Raw genomic sequence first — 21820 nt, 5'->3', positions numbered from 1 at the left:
GTCTGTCTGTCTGTCTGTCTGTCTGTCTGTCCGTCCGTCCGTCCGTCCGTCCGTCCGTCCGTCCGTCCGTCCGTCCGTCTGACTATGTCTATCTATCTATCTATCTATCTATCTATCTATCTATCTATCTATCTATCTATCTATCTATCTATCTATCTATCTATCTATCTATCTATCTGTCTGTCTGTCTGTCTGTCTGTCTGTCTGTCTGTCTGTCTGTCTATCAGTCTGTCTATCAGTCTGTCTATCTGTCTGTCTGTCTGTCTGTCTGTCTGACTATATCTATCTATCTATACGTCTGTCTGTCTGTCTGTCTGACTCTATCTATCTGTCTGTCTGTCTGTCTATCTGCCTGTCTGTCTGTCTATCTATCTATCTATCTATCTATCTATCTATCTATCTATCTATCTATCTATCTATCTATCTATCTATCTATCTATCTGTCTGTCTGTCTGTCTGTCTGTCTGTCTGTCTGTCTGTCTGTCTGTCTGCCTATCTGTCTGTCTATCTGTCTGACTGTCTGTCTGACTATATCTATCTATCTATCTATCTATCTATCTATCTATCTATCTATCTATCTATCTATCTATCTATCTATACGTCTGTCTGTCTGTCTGTCTGTCTGACTCTATCTATCTATCTATCTATCTGTCTATCTGTCTGTCTGCCTGTCTGTCTGTCTGTCTGCCTATCTGTCTGTCTTTCTGTCTGTCTATCTGTCTGACTATCTGACTATCTGTCTGTCTGTCTATCTGTCTGTCTATCTGTCTGTCTGCCTATCTGTCTGTCTTTCTGTCTTTCTGTCTGTCTGTCTGTCTGTGTGTCTGCCTATCTGTCTGTCTTTCTGTCTGTCTATCTGTCTGACTATCTGACTATCTGTCTGTCTGTCTATCTGTCTGTCTGTCTGTCTGTCTGTCTGTCTGTCTATCTGTCTGTCTGTCTGTCTGTCTATCTGTCTGTCTATCTATCTATCTCGTATCCACGTTTGTGTGATGGGAATATCAGACACTGGGAGGCAACGGGAAGACAGAAGGCCAGTTTAATGGTGGGCAAGATTTAGCGTTGCGATCAGGTCACACTACGAATGACTCCACAGATCCAACTTGTCAAATGTGATGCAGGACGAATCTTGTAGAACGAGGGTGAGATTTGTCTTCCAAATAGCCGTGTCCGTGAGCAGAATGACTCGTGTGTTTCGCACTCTCGTGGGTCGGGATGAGCAATTGCGAGTTAATCCCAGCTTTAGCATGAGGCCCAGCAGGCCAAGATGGTGTCAAGAGCATTTATCTTGAGGTCGGGAGAATGAATCTATTCAGAGGAATGATTCTTCGTTTTTTTTGGTTGGAGGCGAACGCAAACAGAACAGAGTCCTAATGGCCGTGTTTTACTGCGGGATCGGAGTAATCTGATTAGTTCCATTCTGTGCTGGTGATGTGATTCACCCTCAAATCAGCCAATCTGAACATAAAGGGTAATTGGAGGGAATTTCTGCTCTCGAAAAAGCATTTTCTTATTACCATCTCTGATTTGATTGCCCTATTCGCTCTTTCAGACTCTCCGCTGCTCTCAGACACACAGAAACACGTTGGCTGGCTTGTTGACACGGCTGATGGCGGCCGATGACAGAGTTGATTAAAGTTTGGAGAATATAGGCTCTGTGCCTGCGTCTTCGGCTCATTAATGTGACTGGCACGTTTTCAGAGGTGACTCAACACCTCACTCTGCACCTGAGAGTGTTACGAGTGTGTGTTGCGTGGCTGAGCTCTCAAAAACGATGTCAACACTTATAGACATTTGAATGTTGTTTTATTAATAGTTTATTGGTCAGCCTTTGCTGGAGATTGGTCTTTGGTCTCGCCATACAATCATGGGATAGGAAAGATGTAGTAAAGTGTCCATCAAATGAATCTTGGTGGAGAATGTCTACTCTATAGAGAGCCTAAGTCCCTCCCCTTCCGGTCGACCACCACGGGACCTTATTTGGGAAAAATATTGAATGGTAGTCAATGGCGAGAGACAACAAATATTTTGATCTGGTTTGAATTGTGCCCTGAATTACACATATGATGTTTGTCAATTTAAAAGATACATTTTAAAGTAAAGAAATTCGCAGTTTGATGTAAAACCGTTGAGGTATAAGACTGTCAAAATACGTAATTACAAAGACTACAAACCCCAAAGGCGCACATTTTCTCCCAATGAATGAAGCTAACTTTACTGAGGCTGTCTGTCATTGTTTCTACAGTCTTACGTTATAATCGTAACGTTACGCCGTCCTACCTGAGTGTTTTATACCAAACTGCACACACACACGAGCAGCGGATTTCGTTTCTCTTCCCGGGAGATGTAGTTCACAGAGCGATTTTCACATAAAACTAAATGTTACTCTTCTGTTGTATGACAAACTGCGACGTTTTTTGACTTTCAGAATTATCTTTTAAATTGACAAACATCATATGTGTAATTGAGGGCACAGTTCAGACGGAATAAAAAGATAAGTTGTCTCTCGCCATTGACTACCATTCATATTTTTTCCGAAATAAGGTCCCATGAGCCGGAAGCAGAGGGGCGGGACTTAGGCTCTCTATAGTATGGAAGTATTGGGTTTCAGATGAAGTATTCTCGTCTCTATGATTGACAGTCACTGGGGGATTGGGGGGGGCGGAGCTTAGTGAAGGATCAATTAGTCTGGAATATTCCCTTCTTATAATAGCTGGAATCCATTCACCCTGTTGGAGGTGGAAGATGTCAGGCACATTTCACCATGGACACGCTTGACATTTTCAAAGATTTCATTCTGAATGCTCATTTGACATTATTGCCTATCTAACCATACTGCGCAAATGATATTCCACGGCAAGATACGCATCCTTTGAAGAGGCAAAATAAGAGGGCGGATAATTAGCGTGTTCTTTGAGCCCTTGAATGGAGACTTCCTTGCTGAGAGTCTCTCCTGGGTGTCATTCGAAGCGAGAGAGAGAGAGAGAGAGTGGAAAAACGAATGGTGTTTCCCTCAACACAGTTAGCGCTTCCCTCATCTGGAGCCACGCGCAGATGTGCATGTATCTAACCGAGAGTGTGTGTGTTTGGGGTGTAAAGTCTCAGATTTCTCATGCTTCTGTTTGTTTCATGCCTCTGGGGTCTCTGTTTCGGTTCAGTAGAGTAAATAATCGCTATTGGTGGTGCAATGCTTAGGAAATCTGAGACTGATATTGACAACTGATGTTTTAACACTTTTCTGGAGTCTAACCGCCGCTCCTAAGTTCAGCAAAGGGTTGATATAGAGCAGTGGGTTACACTTTACTCACTGACATGACACCTTCATAATCAGGACATGACATACGTTGGAAGTTTTATGCATGTTTATGACGACTGTCATTAAAGGATTAGTTCACTTTTGAAAAAACGTTTGCTGATAATTTACTCACCCCCATGTCATCCAAGATGTCCATGTCTTTCTTTCCTCAGTCGAAAAGAAATTAAGGTTTTTGATGAAAACATTCCAGGATTTTTCTCCATATAATGGACTTCAATGGGAACCGGATGGTTCAAGGTCCAAAAGACAGGTAATAGATGCAGCTTCAAATGTCTTTAAACGATATCAGACGATGAATAAGGGTCTTATCATGCGAAACGATCGGTTATTTCAAAACTTATTCCAAAAATGTAACTTTTCTAAGGACAAATACTAGCCTTGCTCTATTCTGTGAGGCGCGTTTGTAACGTCACGTAATACGTAATTACGTTCAAAAGGTCACGGGCGACGTAGCCGGAAGTACAGAATCAAAATCGTCCGACATCTTTGTTTTACCTTTTAATTCCTTTTTTTGTAAACGGCTTTTGTTAGTTTGCACGTTCAACCTATGCGTTCAACTTGTGAAAACTGACTCTGTACTTCCGGCTACGTCGCCGTGACCTTTTGAACGTAATTACGTATTACGTGACGTTACAAACGCGCCTCACAGAATAGAGCAAGGCTAGCATTTGTCCTTAGAAAAGTTACATTTTTGGAATAAGCTTTGAAATAACCGATCGTTTCGCATGATAAGACCCTTATTCATCGTCTGATATCGTTTAAAGACATTTGAAGCTGCATCTATTAACTGTCTTTTGGACCTTGAACCATCCGGTTCCCATTGAAGTCCATTATATGGAGAAAAATCCTGGAATGTTTTCATCAAAAACCTAAATTTCTTTTCGACTGAGGAAAGAAAGACATGGACATCTTGGATGACATGGGGGTGAGTAAATTATCAGCAAAAGTTTTTTCAAAAGTGAACTAATCCTTTAAGTGTTATTCGCTCAGTTCTGACATTTTTAATGCAAATATGACATTGTTTGAGATGTCTTTGTTCTGACACCTTGACATAAACCAATACATCATAACCTGTCAGTGTCTTTGTCATGACAACTTGACATTACTAAGATAACACAACCTGTCATAAACATGATTAATTATCAGACTTAAGAAAGCACCTAGCTTTATTGGTTAACATTACATTAAACTGTCATGTGGTTGGTTTTGACATTGGCTGTCATGATGAAGCCATTATAACTTTTTAATGACAAATTCAATTAGTACCACTGTAGTTGAGGTCACGAAAAATATTCATGACACAGTTAATTATGGCCTCATGCCAAAACCAACCACATGACAGATTAACTTGATTTTATGTCAAGGTTATGATGTATTGGTTTATGTCAAGATGTCATAACAAAGACATTGTCATATTTGCATTCAAAATGTCATTATTGAGCGAAAGACACTTAATGACAGTCGTCATAAACATGCAGAAACCCTACTTCATATGCATATGTCATGTCATGATTATGAAGGTGTCATGTCAGTCTTATGCACACCCCTTCAAGTAAAGTGTTACCGAGCAGTGAATCAAAAAGGCCTTTTGTAGAATGAGATTTGATTAGGTTTGTATCTTGTGATCCCCAAAAGCAGCTTCCAGCAAACCTGAGCAGCTCGTATCAGTTTTTATCAAACTAAAGTTTAACAACAAGAAGAAAAACTCAGCGGCCGCTGGCGACAAATAAATGTGTGTTCTAAATCTCGCCTCAGTGTTTCTATTTATTTCTTAATAGTTCAATTAGTCTTCCAGATTGCAGTTTAATGCATTTCAATTTGATCTTGATGAAGTTGAGTTTGATCCTCAGGTGTCTATCGTCTCGGCAGCTGAAGTGTGAACAGACTTCAGTTGTTTGCTTGTGAATTGAATTAACTCACTATTACACGTGGACACACTGGATATTGTGCATCACAGTCTGCATTTACACTGCAAGGCCTGAGTGTAGTGTAATGCATTGATTTCAAATAGATCCGCTTCGTCTTGCATGCGAGCGTCCAGATGAGTGAAGGAACGCCCGAAGCCTCTTTTCAGGAGGTCGGTAACATTGTTTTTTAATGAATGAAAAACGAAAACGAGCCTTTTCTCAAGGTCAGATGTGCCTCTTCATTCTCAGGTCAGATGGACTGTGGTTTTGTGGTTTTAATGCGCTTTTTCTCACCACACTCGTTCCTTTCCTGGATCAATGTATTAATAATGCATGCTATAGTCAGATAGGTGGTACTGATGGCTGGGAATAATGTCTTTTAATAGTGGGAGTACATGATTGATGAAGGTGACCCAACACTAAAAGATATAAGTATACAAAATCATCAAGGCTTGACTCCAAGATTAGAAGAAAAATCGATACTATATAGGAGAAGAAAGGAAAAAGTGGAAATCACAAAAGTTGAGAGAGTTTGTGCATGCGAAAGAAGTCCCTCTCTATATCAGTGTTACCGTTTCTGAACGCCCTGAAACGCCTCCATTGTAGTCTCGAGTTTTCTTCCAGGAAACACACACACCTCTATATTAAATCCTCATTTAAATAATGCATACGCTCTAAAAATGCTGGGTTGTTTTACTTTTAACCCAACTTTTTTTTCAACGTTATTATAAAAATGAAAATATATTTAATTAAAATATAATTTAAAAATGTAATTCAATGGCTGGGTTTGTCCATATTTGACCTAAAGTTGGGTTAAAACAACCCAGCATTTTTAAGAGTGTACACGCAAGGCATATGTTAAATAAAGGGGCGGGGCCTGATTGAGTTAGTTAGTAGTGTGTTGAAACTCTTTTTTTGGTTATGTCAGTGTTTCCCTAAACCATCAATATAACGAACATTCGCAAAGTTGTGTAATTGAACACGACAGCTCTCAACTTGCTATTACAAGCATAGTTTCTAGTATGCATGACATGTGGACTTTATAAATCCTTATCTTGAGCAAAGTAAGCAAGCTGGCATTCAGTACAATCTATATCTTTTAGTTTCGAATACATAAATGTCATTTAAGTCTTTTAGTTTGTCAAGCTTCGTTTTTAAAAAGTGTGCTGGTACGCAAGAACGAGCCTATGATTAAATCTGGAAATGAAGCAAAATAACTGAGAAAAATGAGAAATAGTCCTCTGGTGCCATGTCTGTACTTTATAGAAAAACATCAAGCATTAATTCGATCTCAAACAGACTAATTAAAAATAGTTATTACTTCATGTGCTACAGGATTTACTTGAAAAGAGCTAGGCAACTTTTTTCACTCAGAAAATGCTAAGATTTTCCAAGTAAAAACCTAAACATATTTATCAGTAGCTTTAATTAGAAATCTTTAAGTTAAATTTACTTGTAATATGGAATTAAGTCAATTTTACAGAAAATAAGTCATTTTAACTTGGCTAGTAAAAGGTTGATAAATATTGATTTAGTTGTAATTTCCTTTGCCCCTTTGCGTTACGTTTCACTAAAACAATAATATTGAATTTTATTAGTCATTTGTAGTATGTGCTTTACTTAGATCATCTAAGTAATATGTCAGATGTTAAGCTTCATGTGAATGCAAAGACCTCAATACTTGGTAGACAATACACAAAGGCGGTAACATTTGATGGGTCGTTTTTGTGTTTGATAGTGTCATTTTGAGAGAAAAAAATACTCGAAATGTCACAAAATGGCAAGTTACTAATACTGACAACAAAAATCAATGATAAAACTGTAGCTGGAAACCAGTGAAAAATGAACCTCATTAATTATTCAAGGTCCAGTGCAAAAGTGTTTTTTTTATTTTATTGAGTCGATATATATATATTATAGAATATTTTGCATTTAAATTATATCAATGACTATATTTTTCATTGATTTATACATTCTCAATGACTCATGGGATTGTGGCTCACTCCCTCATAAAAATGTTAATATACAGCCTTATATGTTTTTCTTATTTCCATATTTTTCGATTAAAATCATTCAGTTCAGAACAGGTTGGTTTTGGTTCAGGCTTTTAGAGCTCAAGAAAATGAATGAAACCGAGGCAGTGAACAAGTGAGCGGTCACTGCTGGTGCTCTGTTGTGTAAAATAAAATCAAGTCCTGCACCATTTTTCCTGTTGACATATTTTTCTATTGAAACTGGAAGTTGGGACACATTTAGAAAAATCACACTCTAAGGGGTTGAACGACCTAAAGCTGAAAGGCTAGAATCGCTGCTGGTAATGACTTTCTCTTCTATTGCTGTATTGACAGGTAAGGAGAGAGAGAGAGATTGTGAGGAGGACGATTGGCTGTAATTGGGTCTAATTACTCTGCTGGGTCTGTCTTAATTATGAACCTTGTCTTTTAATTTGCCAGTAAGCATTTAATTGAATGGGCTTCAAACATGTCCAGAGGAGATCTATAGTCAGATTGTATTGCTTAAGGAACAGGGTGACCATTGTTTTGAAAATGTTGTAATACTGTATGTCAATATATTAATTGAATAATTAAGATTGTGTTGATGTTTTTGGAAAAAAGTATCTTATACTCACCAAGCCTGCATTTATTTTGATACAATAAAATTTCGAAATATCATTACAATAAAAAAATGTAATTATACACATGTATTATATTATAATAAATAAAATTAAAATTTTATTTTATCTATTATATTTTGAAATCTTTTCAATAATAACTCCAGTCTTCAGTGTCACATAATCCTTCAGAAATCACTCTAATATGATGATTTGCTGCTCAAGAAACTCTTATTATTTCTTATTATTATCAATGTTAAGTTGTGATGCTTCATATTTTTGTGGAATTCGAGATACACTATTCAAAGGTTTGGAGTGAGTAATTAATATTTTTATTTTTTTTTAAATTGGTTAAAAGTGACAGTAAAGATATTTATAGGGATGGGCAACGATTAATCGCGATTAATCGCATCCAAAATAAAAGTTTATGTTTACATAACATATGTGTGTGTGGTGTATAATTCATTTGTATATATAAAAATACCCACAAATGCATGTATATATTTAAGAAAAATGTGTTATTAATATATCAAATATTTATATTTATATATAATATTAATTGTGAATAAATATATATATATATATATAAAATATATACATGCACATATTTCTTAAATATATACATGCATGTGTGGGTATTTATATATACAAATTAATTATACACACTACACACACATATATTATGTAAACACAAACTTTTATTTTGGATGCGATTAATCGCTGCCCATCCCTAATTTCTACTTTTGAACTCTGTATTCATCAGCGAATGGTTTCACGGCTTCTGCAATAATATGAAGCAGCACAACTGTTTTCAACATTGATGAGAAGAAGAAATGTTTCTTGAGCATCTAATCATCATATTTGGAGACTAGAGTAATGATGCTAAACATTCAGCTTTGATCACAGGAAAAAAAATTACAATATATTCACAAACATCGAAAACAATTATTTTAAATTGTAATTTAATTGTAATCAAATAAATGCAGCTTCGGTGAGCGGAATAGATTTCATTCAAAAACATAAAACATCTTAATAATTACGAACCTTTGACCGGTAGTGTATCTATCGCCATGATATGTATGAATAGTGTCGTGCAAATGCATTATCACTTCACATCTCAGCAGTGTTTCACTTCTAAAACACTACACACTCCAACAACTTGAAATGTTCTTCTCAAAGTAGCCTCCTGATACCCTCAACATAATGGATCCATCTGTGTTCCAGCTCTATCTAAATAAATCCGAGTCTCTGAAGATCTCCAGGCTGCCAGTGAGGAATGAGCTCCTTAAAGCGAAGGTGACCTGAAAGTGATGGGAATTAGCCCCCTAAGAACGGCCGAATGAGAGTATCACTCATGCTGTCTGTGGCCAGTGAAGACATTCAGCACATATCAATGTGAAGTCTTAGAGTTTCGTCTCCCTAAAGTGAATATTTACTTACCCTGGTGTTGTATTAACAGTATTAAAGGGTTAGTTCACCCAAAAATGAAAATTAAGTCATTAATTACTCACCCCCATGCTGTACCAACCCCGTAAGACCTTCGTTCGTCTTCGGAACACAAATGAAGATATTTTTGATTAAATTTGAGAGCTGTATAACTACCACATTGGCTCCTAAGGGACTGCCTCTTGACGGCCCAGAAAGTCAATGAAGAAAATGTTTAAATATCCCAAGTGGCTCAACTATATGTTTATCAAGCGACGAGAATACTTTTTGTGCGAAAAAACAAACAAAAATAACGAGTTTATTCGACTATTTCTATTCTTCCGTGTAGGCCAGAACGAGACTTCCTTATAGATTTCCATGACGCATGCGCGAGAATTGCGATCTGAAGTAGTGTAAGCTGGTGTAAGCAGATCGCAATTCTCGCGCATGCGTCGTGGAAATCTAAGGAAGTCTCGTTCTGGCCTACAAGGAAGAAAAGAAATAGTCGAATAAACTCGTTATTTTTGTTTGTTTTTTCGCACAAAAAGTATTCGCGTCGCTTGATAAACATATAGTTGAGCCACGGTAGTCACTTGGGATATTTAAACATTTTCTTCATTGACTTTCTGGGCCGTCAAGAGGCAGTCCTTTAGGAGCCAATGTGGTAGTTATACAGCTCTCAAATTTAATCAAAAATATCTTCATTTGTGTTCCGAAGACAAACGAAGGTCTTACGGGGTTGGTACAGCATGGGGGTGAGTAATTAATGACTTAATTTTCATTTTTGGGTGAACTAACCCTTTAACAGATTCTTATATTTCAAATTTTTTGTGTCCAATTATATTGGAAACTTTTTTTAATTCTTAAAATGTCGGTTTGATAAATAATGAATCAAATTTATTTATTTATTTATTTATTTGACATGGACAGTGTACATTAATTGGCATTACTGTAAATGCACCAGAATTAGCCAAAAGGCTATTTTTCATCTGTTGTCCCTGGACAGATCTTAAAATTGTCTTCCTAAAATGAACAACAATAAAAATACAATATGTACTTCAGAAATGGTCTGGATTGAACACCGGTATGCTATTCTGAACACTGAATAGTTTTAAGACTTTCTGTGCACACAACACATCCTCACACACATAATCACATTAACACATGCGCAACCGAATGTGAGGCACAGAACAACACGACGGCGTTGCGTCTTCAACCCTGAGCCCGTTGTAGGAGCTTTCAGCATGCTGTATTTTTAGCCGCTGTAATTTTATTCATTGTACCGTGCGCTCCATTTTTGTGCTTCTAACAATAGTATCTCTATAGCGTCTCTCCAAGAGCCTTTCTTGTGCACCGGCTGCCAAACCGGCAGAAATTAAAATGCTAATTTGGTGCCATTAGCTTGACAGCGCAGCCATTACCCATGACCACACCACAGCCCAGAGGTCCAGCGGTTACAATAACGCAACGCACCTGATTGAAACCACCCGGCTATTATGGAGCACAGAGGTGAAGGGTAATGGACAGCTTAAAGCGAAAGTGTTGCAAAACCCTCTCGCTGTGGAGAAAAAGGCTGAAAGAAAGAACATATCACCATTTTCAGGACACCATGTATTGCATTTTACAAAAGAGAAAACTATTGAATTTCATTTCAATTCAATTTACTCTTTATTTTATAAATGTAACATAAAGCAAAAGGTCATTGGAGTATATATTTACAAGAAAATGCTGTTTCATTTAATATATTCTTTTTTTATAGACACTCACCTAAAGGTGATTTAAGCAATTTTGAGCGTGGCATGGTTGTTGGTGTCTGAGTATTTCACAATCTGCTCAATTACTGGGATTTTCACACACAACCATTTCTAGGGTTTACAAAGAATGGCGTGAAAAGGGAAAAACGTCCAGTATGCGGCAGTCCTGTGGGCCAAAATGCCTTGTTGATGCGAGAGGTCAGAGGAGAATGGGCCGACTGATTCAAGCTGATAGAAGAGCGACTTTGACTGAAATAACCGAGGTAGTAACAGAGTAGTTTTTTGGACCAATAAGTAATACCTCCATTTTATCTGAATTTAATAGCAGGAAATTACGCGTCATCCAGCATTTTATATGTTTGAGACACTCTGTTAATTTAGATGAGTTAGTGTTTTCATCTGGTCGTGATGAAATATATAATTGAGTGTCGTCAGCGTAACAGTGGAAATTAATTCCATGTTTTCTTATAATATTACCAAGTGGCAGCATATATATTGAGAATAGCAGAGGGCCTAAAACCGATCCTTGTGGTACTCCATAGTCTACAGACGTTATCTTTGATTTTTCCCCATTTAAACAGACAAAATCATAACGGTCCGATAAGTACGATCTAAACCATCCCTGAACACCAGTGTAGTTTTGTAGTCGCTCCGAGAGTATTTTATGATCTATAGTGTCGAACACAGCACTAAGACACCAGATCACCCAACCCGATCTCACGACCAAGTCGTACGAATTCGACGAATGATTAAAAAGTGGCTAATTCGTAACAATTCATACGACCTCACTCGTACGAATTAATACGATTTTGCTAAATCGTACATATTTTACGAATTGGCCAATCCGTATGAATTCGTACGAATGACCTACCCCTTACCCCGCCCCTAAACCTAACCATCACGTGGGTTTAGACAAATCGTACATATTAGTGCGAGTGAGGTCGTACGAATTAGTACGAATTAGTCACTTTTTAATCATGCGTCGAATTCATACGAATTGGTCGTGAGATAGTGTTGGATCACCAGATCAACAGTCACCAGATCTCAACCCAATAGAGCATCTTCGGGATGTGGTGGAACGGGAGCTTCGTGCCCTGGATGTGCATCCCACAAATCTCCATCAACTGCAAGATGCTATCCGATCAATATGAGCCAACATTTCTAAAGAATGCTTGTTGAATCAATGCCACGTAGAATTAAGGCAGTTCTGAAGGGTCAAACACTGTTTTAGTATGGGGTTCCTAATAATCATTTAGGTGAGTGTACGTTGCAACCCAAAAAAAAATTAATTTGCAAGACAGCAGTGTTTTGGGGCCAGAAAACGCCAATTTCAAAGTGCAAGTTTTTGAAACTGTTATCATCTCTGCGTTGACTACATAAATGTGAATGATATGCATAATACATCCCTTTTAGTCGTTTTCGCTGATCCGTTTGAACGGGGATCATTTTGGCAAGTTTGTTATCTCTATTTAAAAATGCAATGGAGAACAGTTTCCATTTTTCATTTTCATTACCCTAATTCAATGTGGTACACTGTAAAAAATTTGGAGTAGGATTTACTTGAAAAAACCTTGCTAAACGATCTCAAATTTACAAAGATTTGCCAAGTAAAAACCTAAACATATTTATCAGTAGCTTTAATTAGAAATCTTTAAGTTAAATTTACTTGGAATGTGGAATTAAGTCAATTTTACAGAAAATAAGTAATTTTAACTCGGCTTGTAAAAGGTTGATTAATACCGGTTTCCTTTGCCTTTGTATTACATTTCACTAAAACAATTATCTTGAATTTTATTAGTCATTTATAGTATGTTCTTTACTTAGATCATCTAAGTAATTTATACATCATGTCAGACTTTAAGCCTTATGTGAATGCATACACCTCAATACTTGGTAGACAATACACAATGGTGGTAACATTTGATGGATCGTTTTTGTGTTTGAATGTGTCGTTTTAAGCAAAAAATGTACTCGAAATGTCACAAAATGGCAATTTACTAATACTGAAAACAGAAATCAATCATAAAACAGTGTAAATACAGCTGGAAACCAGTGAAAAATGAGCCTCATTAATTATTCAAGGTCCAGTGCATGATGGGAACCCCAGTATCAGAAAAGTTGAGTAATTTTTACTTAATTTTATTGAGTTGATATTACACTTTCATTTATACTCGCTTGAAATAAGTACTGATATGGAATTTACCTAGTTTTTTAAATTCTTGCCTGAACTAACTTTAAGTAAATTACATTGGGTTTTTTCACTAGTATTTACTTAACCAAAAAATCATTTTTTACAGTGTACTTGCTACCTGCAATATCTGAGTGAAAATCGTTCCTACGTTTTTTTTGTTTTTTCAGTGTAAAAATGGAAAGACATCCACATACGCAAACATATTTACCCACAAATACCTACTTAAGCGCTGTAGCTTGGGATTTGTTCGATTTCTTTCGGGATAATCCTTGTAAAACCTCTCTTAATTCGTGGTTGTTTAGGGTACTTTCCGCAAACATGCTCTTTTTTTACCGCTGTGCCTTGTGCTGCTGCTGGTTTAAGACGGAAATACGCTCTGTGTGTGCTGGGATTACTTTCGTTTGGCTCACAGTGAAGTCTTGTGTTTTTTGGATACTCCTCTGAAGACGTCTGTTGTCTTTTTTGTCACACATTGAGCTGGAACTGTTTTGCATGTCAGATGTGAGTGTGATTTAAGTGTGCCGTTGATCAGTGCATCGATAAATGGATTGAAGAGGTGATTGCTCTCTTCACTTCTCCACTATAATTCTCTTATCATCTACTCCAGAGATTCTGCTTCCTTCCTGAAAGTGGCCGCGAGTCAATAAGGACTCTTGTCACCTCAACTCCTTGCAAAACTCAAGTGATCATAATTATGCTGGCATATTATATCTCCTTAGGGCCTCTCCCAGGCTTTAACTCCTTCTAATGGTCTCCATTATCTAATAACCCACTGGATAAGAAAACACAACGTTTGAATGCAGTTTTGGTCTACTTAATCATGTATGAGGTGGGTGATGCAAGCCAACATTTAGATCATTTCCCATTGGTTTCACAGACAATTAAGGCTTAAGCTAGGCCCAGACTATGTTTTAACTCAAAGCAACTTGCACTGATATATCTTATGTTTTGGTGCACATCAGTAATTTTTTTTCTAAGGTATTGTTGCTACTTGCTACATGTCTTAATTGAACTAAGACCTAATCCTGGCTTAATCTAAGCCAAACCAGGCCTAAATTGTTGATTCAGAAACCGCTTTGAAGCAGAGAAGAGTTCATTCAGTGAAGGAATTGTTGGACTGATTCAAACCAAATCTGATTCAATTGAGTCATTTGTAGTGAATCGGACTGTGGCAAGCGGACTACATGTTGTGACTCGAGGACTGAACAACACAGACTTATTCAGTCCAAATCTGATCTGAGAGCTTAAAATGGTTTAATGGCATGAAAATCCCTTATTCGAGAATCTACAAAGAGATAATTTTTTTTTTTTGTATAGTTCATGAACTTAAAGAACAAGTTAAATGAACAGCACCAATATGACACATTTTTAGACTCTTAAAAAGGAATAGTTTATCCAAAAATAAAATGTTGACATTATCTATTATTTTAAAGGCCCTTCAAACTCTAGTAAAGTCAAAAACACCACACTGTAAAAAAAATAATGTTGGTTTAACCTGGTTGCCTTAAAATGTTAAGTTCATTGAAATGGAAAAATTGAGTTAATACAATGATTTAATCATCAGAAACTCAAAATATTATGTTATATAGTTAAGTTGAAAAAAAAAATGAAAAAAATCTTGTGATTACAAATAATGAAAATATTTTTTTACAGCGCATAAAAATGGTTCATTCGACTTGTATACTGTATTGTTAGTCTTCTAAAGAGAAGAAAAGAAAAAAAAACTTTTTTATGGAGCATTTTGTACTTTTTAGATCTTTATTATAAACGTTCTGTCAGTTTTTTGTGTGTTCTGTTGAAGAAAGTAGACGGATGAATTATTTTCAGGTGAATTTGTTCCGTTATATAATAGGCTTTAGATCACATCGGTCGGAGTGATTTTGAATGTAATCATTTTGAAGTTTGATGAAGCAAAATTAGCGAGAAAATATTGCAATAGGAAAAACAAACTTGCTGAGGAAATTGCATGTTACGCAACTTCATAAATCAATAGCCTCCTTTGACTCCCAACATCAGGAAACATCATTTAAAAGTGTTTAATAATGGTGTAACCTGCCGGCCTTGGTTTCGGAGATCTTGGCAGAGTCCCCGCTGAAGGAAAGCACTGCGGCGTGTTGAATACGGGTCGCTGAGCGATACGTCCAGAGGTCAGGGCTGTATACGGACTCAGAAATCACTCTTTGAGATGTAGAATGTACTTTAAAGGGGTCATGCTTTTCATTATTTCTTTAAAGGACCATTTATTGTGCCAAAACAGTAGTTTCCCTCTTTCTGTCCCTTAAGAATTGAGTTATTGAACATTTCACAGCCTGAATTTAAGATTATTTTTTATTTGAATTGCATGTGCAATTTCCATGCATTTGGATCAAAGTTTTATATCTGACAGTCTATATCTGACTGCCATTTTGCCCGAACGTAATTTTGTGTTCAATCTGCTTAAATCTACGAACAACTTAAGTTTACTTAATCCGTTTGTGTTGGATTACATGATTGATTTGTGTTGCCTCAACTGAAACTGGGCAGTGCTTTTAGTTCCCAGCATGCTTTGCATATGGTTGAATTAAGAGAGAATAAATGTTAAAATTAAGTGTTATTTTATGGGATTTTTTTTTTGAGAAATTTAGAAAAGGGGAAGACTTGATATTGTGTAATAGTGTTTAATGTTAAATTACATTGGAATTATTAAACCATTTAAATTACAGTGGGTTACCATTGTGGAGAAGAGTGGAGCATTTTGTTTGTATGTCGACTGATTTTCATTATTTTCAATTGCTTTGAATTAAGGAGCATGTAAATCTTAGCATTCAAGATGCTAATATGTGCTTCTGCTAGCAAATAGCTATTAGCTAGCTAAAGTCTATCAATTTAATTAAATGTCACTGAATCAAATGAAATGTAAATGGATGAATGAATATAATAAAATGCCTTTGAATCATGTCAGGAAGCCTTTAAAAATTCACGTTGAGACTACTTAAATTGGATCATTTAAAATTACACAATTCCATTATGTTGATGTTACATAAACAAATTATGTTTGTTTAACGTAATCCAGTTATGTGGAACCTGTTGACAAATTAAAATTAATTAAAGCCAACATACTGTATTATTTTTTTGAGTGATGACAACTAAACTATGCATCAATTTTATTAGTTTGTTAAAACTGCAAATAGACGTAATCCAAATAGATGGAATTAAATGCAATTCAAAAACATAAATCTTAAAGTTATGCCTAGGTACACTGAAAAAAATAATATGCTTATCTAATCAATAAAATTGTGGCAACATATTACAAGCAATCTTATTAATTAAATTGTACAAATTAGAATTAATTAGAATGTTAATTTGATTAACTATTACTCAATTCTAATTTGTTGAATTTAATAAATAATATTGCTTGAAATCTGTTGCCACAATTTTATTGATTAGATAAAGCATATTCATTTTTACAGTGTATAGTTCAATGAACATAGATTACGAAAAAGTTGATTCCTCATAATGTGGCCGCTTTTAAGAGATGTTCATGCATTTTATGTTTTTGTTCCCCACTAATCTCTATTTAGGTCAAATGTGCCATTGCTATAGCATTTTGAAGAATTTTATCGTGAAGCATGTCATTTATAGATGAATTTATTAATGTTTTTTTGTGTTCTGCAGAACGGAGAGGCGTCCCTGTTTGAGGTGAACATCCGTTACGTCGGTGGTCTTCTCTCTGCGTTCTACCTGACGGGCGCTGAGGTAAGATTCAATCTCACCCCTTCTTCTCACTAACTTGTTTTATGTAATTAACTGGAACTGGAGTTAATGTATAATCACATGAATTACAGCCAGAGAAAGCTCTGTTTTGAGGAGAAATCACCCCCTGTGTGGTTTATCTGCAACAGGCCCAATTTGAAACCGAGGGCATAGATTCGAAAATAAAATAAAGGTGATCTAAAGACACTCAGAGTTGTGAGTCAGTCTAATGGAAATTGATTTTCAGTCAGAATTAGTCAAAGAGGAAGACAGATGCTCTGTGTTTTCTGAGACCATCCATCTGTGTTCATAGATCTGTCACACGTACCACATACTGTATACACATCAGATGAGTCGATTTGATGTTTCATTGAGATGAGCATTGAGATGTTTGCTCGATTTTGACATATGTTTGAGATGAAACCATATAGTAGGAATACATTGCAAAATCTGTCATATACTCCATCATTTTGAGTCACTTTGGCTCAGAAACCTATTCGTTTTATGCTTTAAAGTGAAAAAGAAAAAACGTTTTCTAATATTATAGTTACTGCGTTTTAATTCCAATGCAAATATTGTATTGAAATGGGATAAAGAGGTTTTTTTTTTTTTTTTCTAGTTAACAAACTTAATATGAACTCTCAGAAAAAAAGTATGAAAGCTTTCCCTGGGGCTGTACCTTTTCAAAACGTAAACTTTTGTCCATTTTAGATGCTAATATGTCCATTTTAGGTGTTGATATGTACATTTTAGGTGTTAATATGTAAATTTTTGGTCCTAATATGTCCATTTTAGGTGTAAATATGTACATTTTAGGTCCTAATATGTACATTTTAGGTGTTAATATGCACATTTTAGGTGCTAATATGTCCATTTTAGGTTTTGATATGTCCATTTTAGGTGTTGATATGTCCATTGTATGTCCTGATATTTACATTTTAGGTGACAGTATGTACATTGTAGGTGTTAATATGTACATTTTAGGTGCTAATATGTCCATTTTAGGTGTTAATATGTACATTTTAGGTCCTAATATGTACATTTTAGGTGTTAATGTACATTTTAGGTGCTATTATGTCAATTTTAGGTGTTGATATGTCCATTTTAGGTGTTGATATGTCCATTGTATGTCCTGATATTTACATTTTAGGTGACAGTATGTACATTGTAGGTGTTAATATGTACATTTTATGTGCTAATATGTCCATTTTAGGTGTTAATATGTACATTTTAGGTCCTAATATGTACATTTTAGGTGTTAATGTACATTTTAGGTGCTATTATGTCAATTTTAGGTGTTGATATGTCCATTTTAGGTGTTGATATGTACATTTTAGGTGACAATATGTACATTGTAGGTGTTAATATTTACATTTTAGGTCCTTATATGTACATTTTAGGTGCTAATATGTACATTTTAAGTGCTAATATGTACCATTAAGGTACACAAAAGGTACAGCCCCAGTGACAGCTTTTGTACCTTTTTTTTCTGAGTGTGGACTTAAAGTAACATTATTTTCTTTTTGCTTTAACTCGTAATAAAGACGAGGGATTCATTGAATTGACATCTTTTTGAGGTTTTAAAGGGTTGCATTTACATTTATTGAATTTATTTGTATTTTATGTAATAAATTGCTAGCATGACCATATCATTTTTCTATAGCATGACCAGACAGCGTATGTAATTTGATTATCTGTTGGCTCATTACAGAGTTGCTCTCTGATAGATGTGAACACAAACATGATCAGTTTAAGATGCTTGTGCTTGAGTTCTGTGTGTGTGTGTGAGTGTGTGCCTCCGTCTCTCACTGTAGAGAGAGTTTGTTGTCCACCATTTCAATGAATCTATCAGCATAGCTCTGCGGTGATCTATCCCTGCATTCATGCATAGAGGGAATGTGTGTGTTCTGGATGTAGATTTATCTCATCCGTCTCTGAGTTTCCGTGGGGTTACACCACCTGCAGATAAGGGCGGGTGATTGGAAAACCCACTTTTGCGAAACGGCCACGGTGGCGAGGCATGTGTAAATCAGCTCGGACAGCATGAGGTCGGAAAACATCACAGGGCTTGGTTGCGGCTAACAGCAGGATCTACAGCTGGAGCTCCATTTGTTCAAAGGAAGAACTTGCTCTTGATAGTCGATATAATCACTTAAAACATCATGATACGAGCGTCACTATCATCTCTAACCTTCACTGAAAGCCTGAGATGGCTTATGTTCTCATTCTTATTATCTTATTATTAAAACAAGGTTTAAAATATGCTAAAACGCATATTAAATTCAGGATTTAGCATTAAGCTTTGTATTAGTAGAAAACCTGTAGTATTTTCGAATTACCATGCTTTCCACCCTCATATCCCCCTGAGACGAGAGATTTATGTATTTTTTGTCTGGAAAAGAACAAAAATCGTCATTTTGCGTCATCTGGAGACTACAGTCAGTAGTAGGGTATTTAAGAGTCAGTGTTTGCATTATCTCAGACAACCTTGACCATGCATATGTTCCATGAATAACTTTAAATAGACAACTTTAAATAGACAATAGACAATTTTCCACCCTGGTGGACAATAAAGATATTATTATTTACGGAGGCGTATTGCATTCACTTAAAGAAAAAAAATCTACTCTGTTTTTCTGAATTATCGAGTTAATTTTTCATGGAATTTTTTTTTTTGCTGTGTTTTTCTGAATTAATGAGTTAATTTTTCATGAGAAAAAAAATATTTTGCTCTGTTTTTCTGAATTAACGAGTTAATTTTTCATGGATTTTTTTTTTTTTTTGCTCTGTTTTTCTGAATTAACGAGTTAATTTTTCATGGATTTTTTTTATTTTTTTTGCTCTGTTTTTCTGAATTAACGAGTTAATTTTTCATGGATTTTTTTTTTTTGCTCTGTTTTTCTACTAACGAGTTTTCTAACTTGTTAATTCAGAAAAACAGAGCAAAAACTTTTTTTCTCACAAAAAATTAACTCATTAATTCAGAAAAACAGAGCAAAAAAAATTTTGTCATGAAAAATTGACTCATTAATTCAGAAAAACAGAGTAGATTTTTTTTTCTTCAAGTGAATGCAATACGCCTCCGTAATTATTTAAATGAAGTTTAGATGACAACAAAATTTTGTTAATGGAAAAATATATAAAGTCTTCATATAAAAGGTCTGAAAATGATTCTAAGAGAGTAAAATTATATTAGCGTTATTTACACACCCTGCTGCTCAGTAAAGGTGACCCAAATCTTGTGTTCTTCATATGTATGTATGCTTCATTTGAAGGTTCACATCAAATGCATCTGTATGACTTCAAAACCAATGGATTTATGCAAACTACTCAGAAACCACTGACTGGGCTGTAATTTCCCGCTCCGTGGATTGTTCTTACAAGCAAAGGCTACAGATGAATCCTTTATTCCAATTACCTACAAAACGTCAGTCAGCTGTATCGCCCTTGTTAGTGAAACCGGAGGGCGTTATACTGCTGCTGTGTAAAAGCACGTATGCTAATTTACTGTAAAATCCAGCAGGAACTGCTACTTTCATCCATCAGTTGCTCTGCCTTGATGCACATTTATTGGTAATTGACCTAGAAGTGTAGAGCAGACTGGACTATAAACAAACACGGAAGCTTTTCCATGATTCTTTCAAGCCTATAGTATAGCCACCAGTCTTGGGGAAGTGAAACTAGTTCAGTTCAGTTCACAATTTTTAAAATTAACTAGATCAGTTCATAGTTCATATTTCACAATTTTGAACTAAGTTCACGGTTCCAAAAAATTAACTAGTTTTTCCATATATATTTTTTTTATTATTATTATTGCCACAACCCATATACAACCACTACAGCAATTATTTTATCGACAGACAAAGTTTGCACAGAAATGTGATTTTTCCAATCCTCACCGACCTTGTCTTAAAACTGATCATACGATGCGATGTTTTGTCGACCTCATGTTGCTTCTTGTCTTGATGACGCCTGGCTGGTGTTGTCAGATTGGGTGTTTTGTTTTGTTTTTCGCTACATATTAAGGCCTGTTTATGGTGTGTTTTCACCTGGAAGTCTCTATAGAAATCTAGCACCGTTTTGAACAAAGCTAAACTGAGAGCGCATGCGTTCACAGACACCAGAATGAACGCGTTCACAGTAACGTTCATCTGGCAGTAATACAGTACGTTCAGTTCGCGTTTGGCCAAAATATGAACGTGATAGTAGTATAGATAGTAGGTAAAAAAAATACTATGGAAGTCAATGAGACCAGAAACTGTGTGGTTGCTGATATTCTTCGAAATATCAGAAAATCGGCTGAATGGATTCAAAAACGGTAAAACCCAACTGTTTAACTCTGGGGGTGGTGGTAAAATGAGCCTATTTCCAAAAAAAGTGGAGTATCCCTTTAATGTTAACAAATGAAACCTAAAAAATGTTTGTTTTTATTAGCTGATAAACCAACCCGATCTCAAGGGAATTCGTACAAATTTTACGAGGTGGCTAATTCGTAACAATTCATACGACCTCACTCGTACAAATTAGTACGATTTTGCGAAATCGTACATATTTTTCGAATTGGCCAATTCGTATGAATTGAATTGCCCTAAACCTAACCGTCACGTGGGTTTAGACAAATCGTACGAATTCGTTCGAGTGAGGTCGTACGAATTAGCCACTTTTTAATCACTCGTACGAATTCATATGGGTCTTATTTGCTGATATTGGCTAAACGAGACTAATGTCCTACAAGCTACTGTACGTCGTCTAGCTCGAGAGCTAGCAGGTTTGCACCAACCCTTTCTATGCTATTTATTTGACTGATTGGGTTATTAAAGCCTGTCCACTCTGCACCTGCAAAATCTTGAAATATTATGCATATAACCATTAAGGCATTAAGTT

At 36.0% G+C, this 21820-nt stretch overlaps 1 protein-coding gene across 2 annotated transcripts in view; it reads left to right on the top strand.

Moving 5' to 3' along the window:
• LOC120491116 (mannosyl-oligosaccharide 1,2-alpha-mannosidase IA) overlaps positions 1-21820 on the top strand; it is a 239765-nt gene that overhangs the window by 152609 nt on the left and 65336 nt on the right. For both annotated transcript variants that reach the window (XM_039688718.2, XM_039688719.2), the window contains exon 4: positions 16859-16939. In XM_039688718.2, the coding sequence (XP_039544652.2) occupies positions 16859-16939 (81 nt within the window). The remainder of the gene's footprint in view (positions 1-16858; positions 16940-21820) is intronic.

The sequence above is a fragment of the Pimephales promelas genome, chromosome 12 (genome assembly GCF_988280905.1).
Source record: "Pimephales promelas chromosome 12, fPimPro1.hap1.1, whole genome shotgun sequence".
Taxonomy (NCBI): domain Eukaryota; kingdom Metazoa; phylum Chordata; class Actinopteri; order Cypriniformes; family Leuciscidae; genus Pimephales; species Pimephales promelas.
This window is presented reverse-complemented; position numbering and strand designations above follow the sequence as displayed.